Raw genomic sequence first — 18,436 nt, 5'->3', positions numbered from 1 at the left:
TGGGCGGGCGCCAACAAAGTATTGATCTCACTGAAAACTGTAAAACTGTTTGTACTTTTACTCTTTGGAATACTTAAAAGTAAAAATACTTGCTCCTGGACTGCAACACGCCCTCACTCAGAGACACCTGGATTTCAGGTTAATGACATGCACAGGTAAATATTACTTCCTGTTGAGCCAGTCCTTCAGTCCTCGGGGGGGGGGGGTTTCGTTTTGCCCTCACCGTTAGACAGCTGACTCAGGTGTGATCATGTGACTTTCTACCTGCAGTGAATAAAAACACTTTGATAACTTCCTGTGAAGACGATAAATGAGACATTGTGTGTCTCAGTCTGTGATTTTAGACAGCATGCCGGCACCACAGAAACTAAAGAGCTTTAACACAACAGCGTGATCCTCTAATGTCACACGTAACATACGTGTCAGCAGCTCTGTGTAAACAATAACAAAGACATCACATGTCAATAACAGTCATTGATCGTCCCTGTTATCTGTCAGCTGATCTGCTCGCCACGACACGAGCTCCTGGATTTCACTGCTTTCAATATTTGTGAAAAACTTTTGGGTGATTAAAAAATATATCATTTTCTTTCAACATTTTTGGTGGGTTTTTCTTTCTTCAAAAATTTTTGGCTTTTTTTTTCTTTTTTTTAAAAATCGCTGGTAATGATTTTTCTTTAACATTTTGGGCTTTTTTTTCTTTAAATATTTTGACAAGCAATTGTTTTTCTTCAAAATGTTTTTGCGATTAAAACAAAATAATTGTTTGTTTTTTCTCTTCAAAAGTTTGTATTTTTTTTCTTTAACATTTTTGGAAATGTCTTTTTATTTTAAAATAATATAATATTTTGGCAAACATTTTTTCCATATTTATTTATTTTTAATGGCAACTCATGTTTTGGCAAATTGTTTTTGTCTACAAAAAAGTGCAGTTTTTACCTCCACTGCTGAGAAAACTGTCCCTCCATTCTGTCATCAAACCGTTTCGTACAGAGCGGCGAGGCGGCACGATGATGTCATATTCCCACCCTGAACAGGAAGTGCAAAAGCGGCTAAAGATCAAGTTGCAGTAAAACGTGACTCATTGATGGAAATTTAAACTCCTCATTAACTTTTTTATGATCAGAAAGAGGAATAAAACAGCAGCTCTTCCTCTGGAAGTTCAACAACACACACAATATAACTCTGTGTGCGTGTGTGTGTGTGTGTGTGTGTGTGAGACAAAAATGAGCAACTTGACACGAAATTAAAAAAACAGAAAATGACCTGAAAGTTTGCACATTAAAGATTTAGAAAACAAGAATAAAATGAAAAACGAACGACCTGAAAGCGTTCATATTTCCGAGCTGATTTTGGCGGCAGATGTTCTGATGATAAATAAATGACCTTTGACCTTTGATGACATCATGATGTTTGATTTAAAGGTCCATAACTGTGTGTGTGTGTGTGTGTGTGTGTGTGTGTGTGCGCGTGTGTGCAGGTGTGATGCCTGAAGGATCCCTCAGCTCCTCCTATGACGTCCCCATGGATGAAGGTAAGAAACTCTTTGTCATCGCAGCGTTTCTGAAATATAATAAATAAGGTTGTTCTGGTTGCCGTGGTAACAGAGACCGTGCAGCGTCACATGGACGCCGTCACGGCTGGCTGATGATGCGGCGGTTATTTGCATGGTTTGAAAAAAGACGAGCGGCTGGTGACAGTGAGACGTGTAAACATTGATGGCGTCCTCGCAGGCGGAGCTGTGATGTCAGCGAGCGCCGTGGTGCGAGATCGCCGTACGCAGTGATGAAGTTTGGTGGAAAGAAAATAGTTCCTACATGAAACTGTTCAGTCGATACGCCGACGACACGCCTGTCTGTGTTTGTAAACAACTGGATTCAAAACAAACGTCTGTCTCTGTCTCTGTCTCTGTCTGTCTCTGTCTCTGTCTGTCTCCGTCTCTCTCTGTCTCTGTCTCTGTCTGTCTCTGTCTCTGTCTGTCTCCGTCTCTCTCTGTCTCTATCTCTGTCTGTCTCTGTCTCAGTCTGTCTCTGTCTCTCTCTGTCTCTATCTCTGTCTGTCTCTGTCTCAGTCTGTCTCTGTCTCTGTCTCTGTTTCTGTCTCTGTCTCTGTCTCTGTCTCTGTCTCTGTCTCAGTCTGTCTCTGTCTCTATCTCTGTCTCTGTCTCTGTTTCTGTCTCTGTCTCTGTCTCTGTCTGTCTCTGTCTCTGTCTGTCTCTGTCTCTGTCTCTGTCTCAGTCTGTCTCAGTCTGTCTCTGTCTATCTCTGTCTCTGTCTCTGTCTCTATCTCTGTCTCTGTCTCTGTCTCTGTCTTTATCTCTGTCTCTGTCTCTCTGTCTCTGTCTCTGTCACTGTTTGTCTGTCTCTCTGTCTGTGTCTGTCTCCTTCTGTCTCTCTCTCTCTCTGTCTGTCTATCTCTCTGTCTGTCTGTCTCTCTGTCTGTCTGTCTCTCTGTCTGTCTCTCTCTCTGTGTCTCTCTGTCTGTCCTCAGCTCAGCGGTCCACAGATGCATCCTTGTTGTTGTCTGTCTCGATGTGTGCTGTCTTTCAGTCTCTGGTGGAGGGAACCGGCAGCTCTCACATCAATAACGCCACAAACGTCCCACAGCGGACAATAGGCGTCTGTCTCTGTGAGCTGTCTGTGTCTCTGGGCTGTCTGTCTGCGTGGACACTGTGTTAGACGTGACGTCACACTGCAGTCTTGTGTTTTCAGTTTTTAGCCCGTCCAGTCGGACTGTGGGAAAAAAAGTCTTCAGTGAGACAGCAGAGTCCCATCAGAGGGACACACCTGATAGGTCAATATTTGTCCTGATCGTTTGTTTATCATGATGATGATCATGTCACTGAGTCAACATGTCCCGCTGCGTGTCCCCGTCCTCACATCTGCCGTCAACCAGAGGAGCCTTCACTCTGCAGCCGGCCAAGTTTGGTTCATTTCAGGTCCGCTGTACCGGATCAGGATCAGGATCAGAATCAGAACCAGAACCTGAACCAGGATCAGGATCAGAATCAGGATCAGAACCAGAATCAGGATCAGAATCTGGATCAGGATCAGGATCAGGATCAGATCAGATCAGAATCAGAACCATAATCAGAATCAGGATCAGGATCAGAACCAGAACCAGAATCAGAATCAGAATCTGGATCAGGATCAGGATCAGAACCAGAATCAGAATCAGAATCTGGATCAGGATCAGATCAGAATCAGAATCAGAACCAGAACCAGGATCAGGATCAGGATCTGGATCAGGATCAGAACCTGAAACAGAGCCAGAATCAGGATCAGAATCAGAACCAGACTCGGATCTCCTTCAGTGATTAAACGGCGTTTGGTTGCGGTCGCTCTGATGTCAGCTCAGAGTATAAAAAAGCACCAGAACATAAAAATATCGAATATAAAAACGATAAGAGCGGACAGCTGACTCAGGATGTAAATATTTAAATATGTAAAATAAAGAAAGTAAATATTTTTATTATATAAATGTGAAAACAGGAAATGTAACATAGAAACAGATCATCAATAATAAGACGAAGTGCTGAGTGTGCAAAAACGAAAACCATAAAACTATAAATCAAAACAGAACATCAAAATATGAGAACGAGTTTAAACCGGTTCGACTCGACGTGAACCGGCTGAACCGGCGTTTGAGAATTAAAACGTTCAGCTGTAAATCTACAGTTTCATCACGAAATGATTTTATATCAATAAAATAAAATGAAACAATAAAAACAATAAAAAAAACCAATAAAATTTGCCGATACCACAAAGTCTGCCACGATACGATTTATTGATTCGATTATTTATTTTATTTGATGTTACAGGATGTGACATCACAGTCAGACATCAAGTTACCAGAAAATTTTACAGATGAAAAATTGCCCAATTTTTTGGGGCAAAAAAATGAGTCGCCCAAATTTGGCCCACAAGTTTGGAAGACATGTTTTCTTTAAAACATGTTATAAAATAAATGGATACATATATCACTACTGCTAATAATAATAATAACAATAATAATAATAATTGTAAAAATAATGAGAATGATTTCTAGTTCTGAGTATGAAAATAAAGAAGTAAATTTTCCCGTCTAACGTGTGAACTGAGTGTTTATCTCGGTCGTCTCTGTATTTGTACAAAGACGTGTTGAGGTCCGGTCGGTGTGTGTGTTTCCTGTCAGAGGTCACTGTGTGTGCGCGCTCCAGCAGACGGCGTCTCGTCCTCTCGGCCTATCACACTGAGCCTAATTGGATTAAGCCCCGCCCCCTGCGGTCAGAGCTGCAGGTGCAGCGTGATGAGACCCGATCACGCTCAGACCCGACGAGGCTTCAGCCGCACTCTCAGCTCTCCGCAGGCTGCGTTTAAGGTAGGCTGGGATTTCACGGCTTCTGCTCAAACGGCACGATTTTATTTACGACAGAAAGAATCAGACTGAGATCAGCTGATCGGGTTTGTTATTGATCCGTCTGACGTCTGATCACTGAGACAGCAGAGAGAGTGTCTGTCAACATGGAGACATGCAGGAGGCTGTGTGTGTGTGTGTGTGTGTGTGCATGTGCGTGTGCGTGCATGTGTGTGCGTGCATGTGTGTGCGTGCATGTGTGTGTGCATGCATGCGTGTGTGTGTGTGTAAATAAGTTGATAATAATAACGACCAATCAGAGCGCTGCGTGCGGTGAGTCAGAGGCGGACAACGGCAGTAAAGAGACGCGTTTCTTAAATTCGGTGTTTTTTCTTAGAGGTTTGGTTGGTGGTGACATCACTTTGTGTTGCTAAATTTTATTTTCTTATGCCGCTGCATCGTGTTTACGGGCCGTTCGTGCGTCTGGCACATTCCTGTGACACAGATTTCTTTAGAGAGGAATTTTTTCAAATTTAGTAAAAAAATCCATCTCGATTTTGGTGCTCAAAGGTCAAAGGTGAAGGTGTCAGTGACTTCATAAAACGTGTTTTTAGCAAAAATTCATTCACTCAAATTTCACACAAATCTCTCACAGGAAAAAATGATGAAGTGATGACGATTCATATCCAAGAGGTCAAAGGTCGTCAACATCTCTGTGTGTCTCTTAAATTCAGTGTTTTTTGTTCGTAGTTCGGTTGACTTCGACCTTCAGTCATTCAGGCTGCACATGAAACCGCGCACATCACATTAGACCGAAGAAGACTGTCTGAAAACAGAATGGTCAAACACATTCAAATAATGCAGATGCATAAATACGCTGCATGTGTCGGTGTCTGTTCTCACTTCACGTGTTTCCTAAATTCCGTGTTTTTTGGGAAGACTTCGGTTGGTGGTCGATATCAGTTTGATGCTCCTGACGCTCTAAATGTCACCGCTCTGCGTGGAGGCGTCACCATAGCAACGAGCCTTTGAGGCTCATGGGTAGTGTAGCGATCAGAGAGCTGGACCTGAGGCTCCGCCCACCGGGCAGCTGATTGGATATTGATCTGTGTGTGTGTGTGTGTCTGTGTGTGTGTGTGTATCAGCACCACTTCCTGTTTTGTCTCTCAAAGCTAATCTCAGGTCACATGACCCGACTCCGTATCGCCATGGAAACTAATTGACTTTAACCCAGTTACATAAGAGAGGTGCTGTCACTCTGCTGACATCATCATCACCACGGCAACGGTGCAGTTTATACTGGTGTGTACTGGTTTATTGTGTTTAATAGTTACGCTAAATCTTTGACCTGCTGGTAAAATATGTGTCAGTGCAGCTATTATTTATACTGGTATTAGTGGTGTGAAGTGGTTTGTACTGGTGTATCCAGATCTGTACTGGTTTACTGTGTCTCTGCACTGGTTCTGCTGGTAAACCATGGTTCATGCTGATGCTGGATTCAAAGGGTTAAACTGGTTTCGATACTGGGTCAGTGGTTTATAATGATCTGTTACTGCTTAAACTGGTGTAAACAGTCTTCTGTTGGTTTTGCGCTTTAGCTGATGAGTTTTTATTTCTTTTGCTCGTTATTTTTTCCATCAGTGGTTTGATTTTTTTTTCCAGATGTTTTTTCTGAACAACAGTCCAAAATCCAAAAGCTTTATTATTAATTATGTCAAAAAGAAAAGCATCAAATTGTCATTTATTCAAACACAGAACTTTAGTACAATTTAACAACTTCATTTAATTATTCATCAGATAAATAAATAAAATAAAAAATTAACATTTAATTCAACGTCAAACTTCCACCAGAAACATTCAGAAACATTACACTCCATCAGTCATTGAAATGTGTAATCGTGTGTGTGTGTGTGTGTGTGTGTGTGTGTGTGTGTGTGTAATCTGAAGTAATGAGGATTAGTCAGATCAGTACATCCAACACACACACACACACACACACACACACACACACACACTGTAAGAAGGCGACTTCCTCTGCCTCCGACTTGTTGGTAGTTGAAGTAGTTTGATGTTCAGGTTTCGTGTAGTCATGGAAAACCTGGAAAAGTCGTTGAATTTGCAAATAGTAATTTACAGGCCTGGACAAGTTTTGGAAAACTAATGCTGTTATATAGTGTTAAAAAAATGGATTAGGATGATCATTTCAGAGAACGTGTGGTCTTAAAGTCTTGGAAAAGTCATGGAAAGGTCATGGAAAGTTATTATAAAATGTGAATGAACCCTGATGAATGCATCTATTGATGGATGGATCGAATAAATATCATGCAGAAGAAGAAAAACAATAATTCGATCTGAGGGGGAAGGAGCGTAAAATAAAAATACTCAACTAAAGTACAAGTACCTTAACTCTGTGCAGAACATGAGTAAAAGTACTCAGTTATTTGGAGTTCAGTAGTTTGATTCAGTGTGTGTGTGTGTGTGTGTGTGTGTGTGTGTGTGTGCGTGCGTGCGTGCGTGCGTGCGTGCGTGCGTGCGTGCGTGCGTGCGTGCGTGCGTGCGTGCGTGCGTGCGTGCGTGCGTGCGTGCGTGTGTGTCTGTGTCTGTATGTGCGTAGGTGCATGTGTGTGTGTGCGTGCGTGTGTGTGTGTGTGTGTGTGTGTGTGTGTTAGGACTCGTGCAGGTCGATAACGAGGGTCAGGGAGCTGCTGGTAAGCGAGGGGTTAATCCTCCCTCAGCGAGGCATTCGAGGCACGCAGCAGCTCGTCCTGATAATCCTCCCACAGAGACGAGAGCGATAACACACCGGTCAGACAGGAAGTGATGCGTCTCCTCGGGAACGGGCTGAAAGTAACCGACCAATCACGAGTCAGGACGGGAAACACGCCGGCGTCCGTGTTTGTGATGTTTCAGCGGCGTTTAATATATGCTGACTCAGCGTCCTGATCTGATACTTCTTTTTCCCCTTAACCTGCTTTGTTTGGGGCCACGTTTACTACATGACAGGAGTCCAGGGGCCCGTCACAGCAGGACATTCCAGGATTTTAGGATGTTTCATAGTTTTTAGCTCGCTTGGATTTTTTGGACAATTTGAGGATATTAGGACGTTGTTGTTTGAAAATTCCATGGTCATTTCTGCTTTAACAGGTTCTGGCTTTTATAAATGTTTTCATGTTGGTATATTTTTTGCCCGAATGCCCGAAGTATTTAAAGAAAAGAAGTCCCCCAAAGTTTTTCACAAATAGTGAGAACAGTGAGTCCAGGAGCTCCTGAGCCTCTGAGCAGAGGACGAGATCAATGATTGACATGTGATGTCGTTGTTATTGTTTACAAAGAGCTACGAACACGTATGTTACATGTCACACTAGAGACTGACGCTGTTGTGTTAAACATCGCGCCTCTTTAGTTTCCGTGATGCCGGCATGCTGTCTAAAATCACAGAGGACACATGATGCTGCTGTTGTGGAGACGTAAAGACGGACCTCAGAGAGACTCTGGAGGGACAACTGCTTGGAGAAAAGGCTCCTTTAATGGACACTTCTAGAAGACATGTTGACACTTTCACATGGAATTTTATTGTTTTTTGGGATTTGATTTAATCGCGTTTGGTTGTGTGCTGCTGTGATGCTCTGTGTGCCTGTTTATAGTATTTTTGAATATTTTTTACCACCAACTGCAGACCAGATTTCCCCTTTAGGGTTAATAAAAGCTCTGAACTGAACTCAGCTGTGATCTCTTTGCTGCCGGGGCTCGTGTTGCCCTTGCAGTGGCGTGGCGAGCGTCTGTCCTCCAAGCAGGGCGCAGAAACACCGTGTGCCGCCGCGAGACTCTGAGCTGAAAGGAAACGACCGCTCCGAACTTCAGTCAATAAACAGTCTCAGGCTGCGTCTTTGTTCATGGCGTGTGACGTTTCGTGATGGGCGGAGCTCAGCAGAGAGGCGGACGGTCGATGAAAACTGCGTGACAGTAAAACACCTGAGTGGCGGCTGACGTGAAACGAAGGACGGAGGATCAGTACAGCTGATCTGAGATCAGACTGTCTCCGGTGTTTCGTCCAGCCGGCTGATGGACGCTGAAGTCACAACTTGAATGTGTCCTGTTGCATCACGATGAGACGTCGCGCTTAAAGGATGCTGTTGTGTCTCCAGAACAGCGGGGACATTGTCCTGCTTCCTGACCCCCCCCACAGACGCTCAGTGACACAAACAAACAAACCCCCCCGAAAAACAGCTGATCTCTGCACCATCAATCTGACACATACACACACACACACACACACACACACACACACTCTGTCATCACAACACTTCAGACCTTCATCATCATGTGAAGCTTTTTAACCCTTTGAAATCTGAGAAAATTGTGATCTAAAAAAAAAACAAACGCATGATGAGAAGGCAACAAGCAGTAAAGTAAACTTGGCCAAATGTAAAAAAAATGACCTGAAAATAAGAAAAACAGAAGAAAACAAAAACAGGCACCAAAATTAGCCAGAAAATAAAACAAAATAAAACATATTTGTGTGTTTATTTTGCATATTTTATAATTTTAACAACATCATTTTAGATATACAATTATTCAGATTATAAATATAATTTCTTTCTGGACATTTTTCCCAGATTTTGCATTATTTTGCAATAATCCTACCCTCTTTTTGTAATTTCTTTTTTATCATAAACTGGCCGACACGTGATTAAAGGCAGCATCAGAGATTTTTGTGATTTTGGCGTCAGATCGACTCGACTTTCAGTGTTTGTGTTTCTGTTTCTGCTCGTGTTTGCTGCAGTGAGTGTTTTCCGTCACGAGGAGAAATTCACTGACGTATTGATCCAGTCAGAATCAGTTTGACCCCGATTAATTAATTGTTTATTTGTTTATTATAAGGATCCCCATTAGCTGTTGCCTAGGCGACAAGCTGGTCTTCCTGCGGTCCAAGACAACATTACATCACAACAGAAACAAGTAATACAAATGATAATAAAAATAATGATAGTAATAATAGTAAAGAAAAAAGAAAAAAATAGTGATGATAATAATAATAACAAGTAAAAATATTAAATACAATAAATATTAATAACAATGGTTAACAATGGTTGTTTGTGAGATCAGCAGTTTGTTTTTCTGCATGAAGAGTTTTTGGTCAGTGAGAATGATTAATAATCACATCTCACGCTGCCGATCCTCCTCTGAGTCTGCAGAGTTCAAAGCTTCCTGAAGGTCAAACAGTTAAAGGTCGCAGCTCTGCAGACGCTCACATCAGAATCTCACATTAAAATCTCATACTAAAAAAATAGTCAATGTGATATAATAAAAATAGAATTTAATAGAATTAGAGAATAATCAAAATTTTAAATTTAAAATCTAAAATGATGTTATTATTATTATGGACAAATACGAAATGTTATTTTTATTATAATAAAATATAAATATTTTATTATGAGCACTTTGTTTTGGTAATTTTGGTGTTTGTTTTTGTTTTCTGCCTTTTTTCTTGTTTTCTGGTAGAAATCAGAATAATTTTCTCGGGTTTCAAAGGGTTAAAACGCTGATGATGAAGCTCTGATGAAGATTGAAGATGACAGTTTTTCACTCAGACTTTTCAAACTCAGATACTTTTACTGCAGCCAGGTTGTGAATGCAGGACTTTTACTTGCAGTGTAGTATTTGTACACAGTGTGAGTACTTGTTTCAGCAGCAGGCAGAATCATAAAGTATTTTTCCAGCTGTCGGCGACTCTCCTCCTGCTGCTCTTTGTCCCGTAATAACTCCTCTTCCTCTTTCCTTCCTTTAATGACTCCTCCTCCGTCTGTTGTCCCTCCTCCTCCTCCTGCTCCTCCTCCTCCTCCTGCTCTTATCTCCCGTCTCTCCTGTGAACTTAAACTGGACGTTTTCGGGAGTCTCCCTTCACTCTGTGCAGCCTTCAGGTGTCTCTGAAGCTGCAGGAAAACTCAGCGTTTTCACTCGTTTGTAACGTCTCAGAGAAAATTGAAAGTTTGTGGAGCGGCTCAGGATGGGGTATCAGAGGAGCATGTGGCGCAGTCTGGCCGGAGGAGGAGGAGGAGGAGGAGGAGGAGGAGGTGTTGCTGTGGTGAGGTGTTCGTGTTCAGAGGAGGAGGTGAAGATCTCCTTCATCAGGGAGGAGCGGCGGCTCAGACCAGTGTTTGTCCGCCGCTGGTTCGGTGAGTCGCTGCAGAGTCACGTCAGACGCTTTAAAGTCTGCAGGTCGTGTTTTTAGTTTTTTATTCGTGGTTTTATTTATTTATTAAATATTTGTTCATAGATTTTTTCAAACTTTTTGTATTTTAATGAACATACAAACAATAAATAAATCTGCGAAAGTCTGTACAGCGCGTGTTTTAGTGGAAAAGTCCTAAAAAGCTTTTAAACTCACGTTTGTCAGATATGAATATGGAACATGTTTCTGCTGTTATCTGTGTGTGTGTGTGTGTGTGTGTGTGTGTGTGTGTGTGTGAGTGTGTGAGTGAGTGAGTGAGTACAGGCGTCTGCAGAGGTCAAAGTTCAGCTGTGTGTGTTTGAAAGTAAACGCTGCGCTGTGGTTGGTCCGTGCGCTCTCATGGTTTCATGTTTAAGTGGCCGAAGTCCATAAATCTGCTTCCTGCCGGGTCAGTGAACGCCTCGCTGACTTCACACTGGCAGGAAGCCAAACGGCTAACGGACACAGTGTGTGTGTGTGTGTGTGTGTGTGTGTGTGTGTGTGTGTGTGTGTGTGTGTGTGTGTGTGTGTGTGTGTGTGTGTGTGTGTGTGCGCGCAGTTTGAAATTGTTTTCATTCAAACACACACTCGTGCGTCGGCTGAAGGAAAGTTTGACTGAAGGAGAAAAATGAGTTTGAAGAAGTTTGACTTTGAAGTTTTCTGCTGAATCATTTTGACACAAAAGACGTAAATATAATGTAAATATTTAATACGATGACTCGTCGGTTTGATGCATCGATAAATGTGAGCCGGTGCTGCGTTCAGGGCAGAAACAGAGCGTGGGAATCTCCTGCAGCGCTGCTCTCAGCTGCAGACTTCAGCGTCGCCTGAAAAATGACAGAAATCTGCTTTTAAAGCCACTTTTTAATAAATGCATCATGTCAGCGTGAGATCTCAAAGACATAAATCCTTAAAAAAGGCCTGGAAAAGGTTTGGAATGTTTTGGAAAAGTTTTGGATGTATGATGTTTCAGTTATTGTTTAAAATACCTTCAAAAAAATATAATCAACACAACTGAGTGAAAATTGGGCCTTTAAATTTAGTTAATCTTAATAAGAGTTAAAGTTTTTTATTATTATTTTCTCACCATCAGCTTTACAAGTTAGCATACACACAATATATGTAATAATAATAATAATAATAATAATAATGACTTTATTTTAATTCACATTTTGAACAAATCTCAAAGTGAACAACTGAAAGTATAAAAAAAAGATAAAAACAAGCATAAAAACGTATTAAAAGTCGTTTAACGTATAAATATTTCCTATCATTGAATCTGATTGAAAACACTTTTGGAACAAATAAAATGCGCAACTCTAGTTTTTTTTTGTTTTAGCAAAAAGTAAAAACAAAACACGCATTTTAATCAGGTGACATCATTGATCAGTGTTGTTTTCCTCCTTTTAATAATTCAGCTCTTTAGTTTAGTTTTTTCTTTAAAAATCACCAAAAATGTGCACAGAGAAATAAATCAGCTACATTTTGTCTTTAAAAATCATCAAAAACTGTAAAGAAAAAATTGCTAAACAATTTTCTCCCAAAAAAAAGTAAGAATTTTTTTAAATTGCCAAATATTTTTCTTTAAAATTCACCCAAAGATTTGAAAGACAGAAAATTGCCAGATAAAATAAAAAATCACCAAAATTAAAAAAACAACAACTTTAAAACTGTTGTCTTTAAAAATCTGTAATAAAAAACAAAAAAAACAAAAACCTTTGACGTGTGTGTGTGTGTGTGTGCGTGCGCGCGCGTGTGTGTGTGTCTCTCGTGTCTCAGGTGGACGCTCCGTGTCTCTGCTCTTCAGATTTTTAGTTAAACCCTCAGACAGCTGGTTAACCGGTACGTTTGCCAACGCCGACCAAAACACACGGCGGCCGCTCTGAGCAGCGACGGCGGGAAACTTCAGCCATTTGTTGTTGTTTGTTGTTCAGCGCGTCATTATTTTAAAGATCTTTTCAAAAAGAACATTTTCAAAATTTATAGCATTTTTTTACAATTTGCCAAAAAAATTAAGGAAAAAAATGCTTAAAGGTTTATTTCTTTAAAATCACCAAAACATTATTAAAGAAAAAAAAACAAAATTGAGATTAAAGGAAAAAAACTTTTGGATTGAATGTTTGTTTGTTTTTTTGTAAAAATTGGTGGTAAAAATCAAATCAAATGCAGCCATTCAGAGTTGTTTTCAAAATAAGAAATGTAAGTCCCTCCCCAGTGCTCACGGTCCCTTAGTTACCTCGATGATCATTTTCTGTAAATATTGATCACATCAGCACTCAGCCACAATATTTGTTCTTCTCAAAGACGTCACAAACTTTATCAGTCAAATCTCAAACGTGTCGTTTTAACATTCGAGACGTTTCTCCAGTTTCCCGCCGTCAGAGCTGAAGATGGCCGCCGTGAGTCCCAGCATGCTCCAGGAATCACAATCTGATCAATAAATCCCGAATCAATCAGTGAAAGATCTGAGCGAGCTGGACGGTCGGATCATGAAGCTGCTTGTTGTTGTCGATGTTCAGACGCGATGATTCGTGTCAGCTGACAGACGAAAAAAACGGAATCCGTAAATTCAGATTTAAACCACAAACATCTTTTAATCAACTCTTATTGTGAAAGGCTGCCCTCTGTGCCCAGAATAAGACTCTTATTGTGAAAAACCTGGCTGGTTTTTACTCTGCAGATTTTCGGCGTAGATGATTTATTTTCTGATTATCTGTATTGTTTTTATGTGACTTTGTTGTTGTTGTTGTTGTTGTTGTTGTTCTTCTTCTTCTTCTTCTTCTTCTTCTTCTTCTTCTTCTTCTTCTTCTTCTTTAATGGCGGTTGGTGTCCGTAAAGTCTCATCACCGCCGACCGCTGTTACGCATCGTCTGAGCTATAAAATGTTTCCGTTTGGCGTGTTTAAATTTGGCGTGTTTTATATTTGCAGTTTCAGTTTGGGCAGTTTGAGGGTTAATGTTGACCCCCCTCTCCTCAGAGTCCCCCCGCCTGTCCACCGCCTCCATCGGCAGTAATGAGCGCGCTCCGTCGGCCACGCCCTCCGACTCTTCCGACCGCCGCCCGGCGAGCCTGATCTCCACGCTGTCCTCGGGCTCCGGATCCTCCCGAGACGATAACCTCGCGCCGCCGACGTCCGCACAGACGTCCGACATCGACCTTGACCTGAGCCCTGCCGCAGAGGGCGAGGAGGGGGCGTGTCCTCGCCCAGAGCCTGACAGGAAGGGGCGGAGCCTCGGCCTCGCTCACAACAACAACAACAAAGACTCGACGCCGGGCCGAGCCTCCAGCCGCCGCCAGCAGGCGTCGCCGTTCATCTCCAGAAGCATGGCGCCGAACCCGCAGCTGACCTACCTGGACCGCGTCGTCATGGAGATCATCGAGACGGAGAGGATGTACGTCAGAGACCTCCGCATGATCGTCGAGGTGAGTCCCTGAGGACGCTCTCGTCCAATCAGCTGCAGGCTCACACTGAGACTTTAAATGAATGAAGACATTCGTCCACGTGACGTGTTCACGGACCGCCAACCTTGTTTTTTCTAATTTTTAAAAATTGTAGCGATTCTTTTTACTTTAATCGTTTTTGTTGAATTTTTTCATTTTTTTGTGAAATATTTTTGGCATTTTTTCTTTTGTTCAAAATTTTTGTTGAATAATTTTTATTTAAAATGTTTTGGTTTAATTGTATCTATATACAAAAAGACAAAAAAGACAGAGACAAAAACGATCACTTTGACAGTCTCCATGTCCTGTGGACATGATATAAGGACAGCGTCTTCTGTGACTGGAGGACAGAGGACGTCAGTGTAAATAAAGACGACGTCACAGACTATAATTAACTGGTTAAGACGTTCTGGATTAACTTCTTATGTAACCGTGAGGATCACAGATAAACCTGAACCTGCTGGACAAGCTGTCCTCCGAGACACACAGAGGGACGCACTGAGGGACGCACAGAGGGACACAGAGGGACACACAGAGGGACACACAGAGGAACACACAGAGGGACACACTGAGGGACACACAGAGGGACACACTGAGGGACACACAGAGGGACACACTGAGGGACACACAGAGGGACACACTGAGGGACACACAGAGGGACACACTGAGGGACACACAGAGGGACACTAAATAAAATTGAATAAATCATTTTAAATGAGTTACATTAGTTTTATTAAAGATGTAATTTTTAAATTATTTATTTATTTATTATTTATTTTTTATGATTATCACGAACTTTTTCAAGATCAGACGGAATTTTATTTTGATTTGATTTCTCTCCTCCTCTCTCTCCCCCTGCTCCTCCTCCTCCTCTCTCCTCTCTCTCCCCCTGCTCCTCCTCTCTCTCCCTCTGCTCCCCCTGCTCCTCCTCTCTCCTCTCTCTCCTCCTCCTCCTCCTCTCTCTGCTCCTCCTCCTCCTCCTCTCTCTCCTCCTCTCTCCTCTCTCTCCCCCTGCTCCTCCTCCTCTCTCTCCCCCTGCTCCTCCTCTCTCTCCCTCTGCTCCCCCTGCTCCTCCTCTCTCCTCTCTCTCCTCCTCCTCCTCCTCTCTCTGCTCCTCCTCCTCCTCCTCTCTCTCCTCCTCCTCTCTCCTCTCTCTCCCCCTGCTCCTCCTCCTCCTCCTGCAGGACTACCTGGCCCACATCATAGATCAGTGTGAGCTGTCGATGCGTCCTGAGCAGGTCTGCTCTCTGTTTGGAAACATCGAGGACATCTACGAGTTCAACAGGTGACCGGCGTTCCTCTTTTCATCAAACCGATAATTAATGTGATCGGTGTGATCGGTTAATCGATGTAATTAATATAACCGATGTGATCAATATGCGGCTTTGTGTCAGCGGTTGTCTGAGCGTTGCTGGAACGTTCCCTCGTGGTTAGCGCTCGCTGTGCTTCGTGTTGGAGGGTGAGTTTGTTTTTCAGAGCCGCTCGTGACGGCTGCAGCGTGTGGAGTGCTCTGCTGTGGTCACCTCCTTCTCCTGCTCCTGCTCCTCCTGCTGCTGCTGCTCCTCCTCCTGCTCCTACTGCTGCTGCTCCTCCTGCTCCTGCTCCTCCTCCTCCTGCTGCTGCTCCTCCTCCTCCTGCTCCTACTGCTGCTGCTCCTCCTGCTCCTGCTCCTCCTCCTCCTGCTGCTGCTCCTCCTCCTCCTGCTCCTACTGCTGCTGCTCCTCCTACTCCTCCTGCTCCTGCTCCTACTGCTGCTGCTCCTCCTGCTCCTCCTTCTCCTACTCCTACTGCTGCTGCACCTCCTGCTCCTGCTGCTACTCCTGCTCCTATTGCTCCTGCTCCTGCTCCTCCTCCTCCTGCTCCTACTGCTTCTGCTCCTCCTGCTCCTACTGCTGCTGCTCCTCCTCCTGCTCCTACTGCTGCAGCTCCTCCTCCTCCTGCTGCTACTCCTGCTCCTATTGTTGCTGCTCCTCCTGCTCCTCCTCCTCCTGCTGCTGCTCCTCCTCCTCCTGCTCCTACTGCTGCTGCTCCTCCTGCTCCTCCTGCGCTCACTGTGAGGAGATCCACTGCAGGGAAAAGACTTTTTAAAAACCTACAGAAGCGTCTGATTCATGACAAACACACTCTTCATATCAGCTCCAACAGAATATTCATCAGATAATGATAATAAAAATAATAATTATACGTTTTAATAAAATATGCCCAAATCTGCAGGTCAGTTTAACAAGAGATTCTTTATTTTAACTACAACAGAATATTGATATTGATAATATCATTATTATTAGTAGTAATGTTATATAATATATATATATATATATATATATATATATATATATATATATATATATATATATATATATTTATAATATTATTTTAAAACATGCCTGTTTAATAATATTAATAATAATAAAAATGATAATGATGATGATGATATAGTTTAAAAAATGAAGATGAAATTAAAATGTGTCTTGATCTTTCTACATCTTTGGAGTTAAAGGATGAAACTAATTGATAATTAAAGTAATTTTAAAAAAAAATAATTATCATTTTTCAGCAATACAGAAACGTCTCAGTTTTCTGTCTTAGATATTATTTTCTAAGATGAGCTGATTTTACTGTCCATCTCACTTCACTCGAAATTTAACTTCAGTTGTACTTCAGTAAAACTTTATTGAGAGCTGAGAACAAAACGATGTAGCGGCTCCACCTGCTGGTCAGAAGATGTCATCACATCCTGCCAGAGGAGCAGGAGCAGCAGGAGGCGCAGCAGGAGGCGCAGCAGGAGTCGCTCAGAGGAAATGTTTCTGTCGAGTTTCAATATAAAACGATTTTTCTGAGCTCTGTTGAATCGTCACATTTAAAGTGTTTAAAGGTTTTGTGGGTTTTCAGTGACGCAGATTTGTGATGAACAATAAGGACTTTTTTTTCTCAGAGCTCAAAGGTTCACTGCAGAGCTTTCCATCACGTCACATGGTCTTCATCAGCTGATCAGCTGATTTAACAATAAATAAAGCGCTGCTGAGGAAGACAGTGTGAGGTGATCGAAAGCTCCAGAGCTGATACTCAGTTTAACCCTTTGAACTCCAGTTTTCTGATGTCAGACGTGTTTCACGAGCGTTTAAATCTTCTGAAAGCTGAAAATTGTGAAGAAATGAGACAGTTTGGAAAAATGTGGCAAGAAAAAAGTGGTAAATGTTTGAAACACTTTGCATTAATTTACATCTTTAATCTCAGACATGTAATACATCAGAGAATACAGTCTTTATTTCGTGAATTTACAAATTTAACCTCAGAGAATATCCGATTTTTTCTCGTAAATATACATCTCTAATCCCAGAGAATATTTACCAATTTAACGTGTTGAATAAAACTGCTGACCCCATCAGAGACAGCAGGGTCCAGGTGGAAAAGTTCCCTTTAAATAATGTTTCTTGACGATTGTTTTTGTTGTTGTCATGGTGACGGTGTTTCCTGTTCACAGTGAGCTGCTTCAGGCTCTCGATCTGTGTGAAAATGACCCCGTCGCCGTCGCTCGCTGCTTCGTCATGAAGGTGAGAAACTCGCCAGTCTGAAGGTTCAAGTTCAAGTTTCAGGTTTCATATTAAAACTTCAGGATCCAAACAACCAAAAACTGATTTTAAACAGATTTATTTCAGACTGTTTGTGCTCTCGTTTAAACGTTTATTTTGGATTTTTTTGTGAATTTAACTTAGTCTGTTTTTGTTTATTTACATCTTATCCAATGAACTTTTCTTTTGTCTCATTTCAGAGCGAGTACTTTGAGATCTACACACAGTACTGCACCAACTACCCAAAGTAAGTACTGCAACCTCACACCTGTTCACACCTGGTGTCACCTGTTCACGTTTAGTGTCCCCTGTTCATGTTTAGTGTCACCTGTTCACGTTTAGTGTCACCTGTTCATGTTTAGTGTCACCTGTTCACGTTTAGTGTCACCTGTTCATGTTTAGTGTCACCTGTTCACACCTGGTGTCACCTGTTCACGTTTAGTGTCCCCTGTTCATGTTTAGTGTCACCTGTTCACATTTAGTGTCACCTGTTCACGTTTAGTGTCCCCTGTTCATGTTTAGTGTCACCTGTTCACACCTGGTGTCACCTGTTCACGTTTAGTGTCCCCTGTTCATGTTTAGTGTCACCTGTTCACATTTAGTGTCACCTGTTCACGTTTAGTGTCCCCTGTTCATGTTTAGTGTCACCTGTTCACATTTAGTGTCACCTGTTCACGTTTAGTGTCCCCTGTTCATGTTTAGTGTCACCTGTTCACACCTGGTGTCACCTGTTCACGTTTAGTGTCCCCTGTTCATGTTTAGTGTCACCTGTTCACATTTAGTGTCACCTGTTCACGTTTAGTGTCCCCTGTTCATGTTTAGTGTCACCTGTTCACATTTAGTGTCACCTGTTCACGTTTAGTGTCCCCTGTTCATGTTT

General features: G+C 42.2%; 1 protein-coding gene across 4 annotated transcripts in view; it reads left to right on the top strand.

Moving 5' to 3' along the window:
- Positions 1–18,436, top strand: part of LOC121955711 (pleckstrin homology domain-containing family G member 3-like) — a 33,652-nt gene that overhangs the window by 1,755 nt on the left and 13,461 nt on the right. The window contains exons 1-6 of one of the 4 annotated variants that reach the window (XM_088089805.1): positions 10,276–10,511; positions 12,326–12,388; positions 13,524–13,969; positions 15,172–15,272; positions 17,469–17,538; positions 17,757–17,803. In XM_088089805.1, coding sequence (XP_087945931.1) covers positions 10,343–10,511; positions 12,326–12,388; positions 13,524–13,969; positions 15,172–15,272; positions 17,469–17,538; positions 17,757–17,803 — 896 coding nt within the window. In that variant the 5' untranslated portion in view covers positions 10,276–10,342. Of the gene's footprint in view, positions 1–1,480; positions 1,535–10,275; positions 10,512–12,325; positions 12,389–13,523; positions 13,970–15,171; positions 15,273–17,468; positions 17,539–17,756; positions 17,804–18,436 lie in introns of those variants that run through there. The other 3 variants (XM_088089801.1, XM_088089804.1, XM_088089803.1) reach the window with 3 other exon arrangements.

The sequence above is a fragment of the Plectropomus leopardus genome, chromosome 16 (genome assembly GCF_026936395.1).
Source record: "Plectropomus leopardus strain MGB_pleo_1.0 chromosome 16, ASM2693639v1, whole genome shotgun sequence".
Taxonomy (NCBI): Eukaryota; Metazoa; Chordata; class Actinopteri; order Perciformes; family Serranidae; genus Plectropomus; species Plectropomus leopardus.
This window is presented reverse-complemented; position numbering and strand designations above follow the sequence as displayed.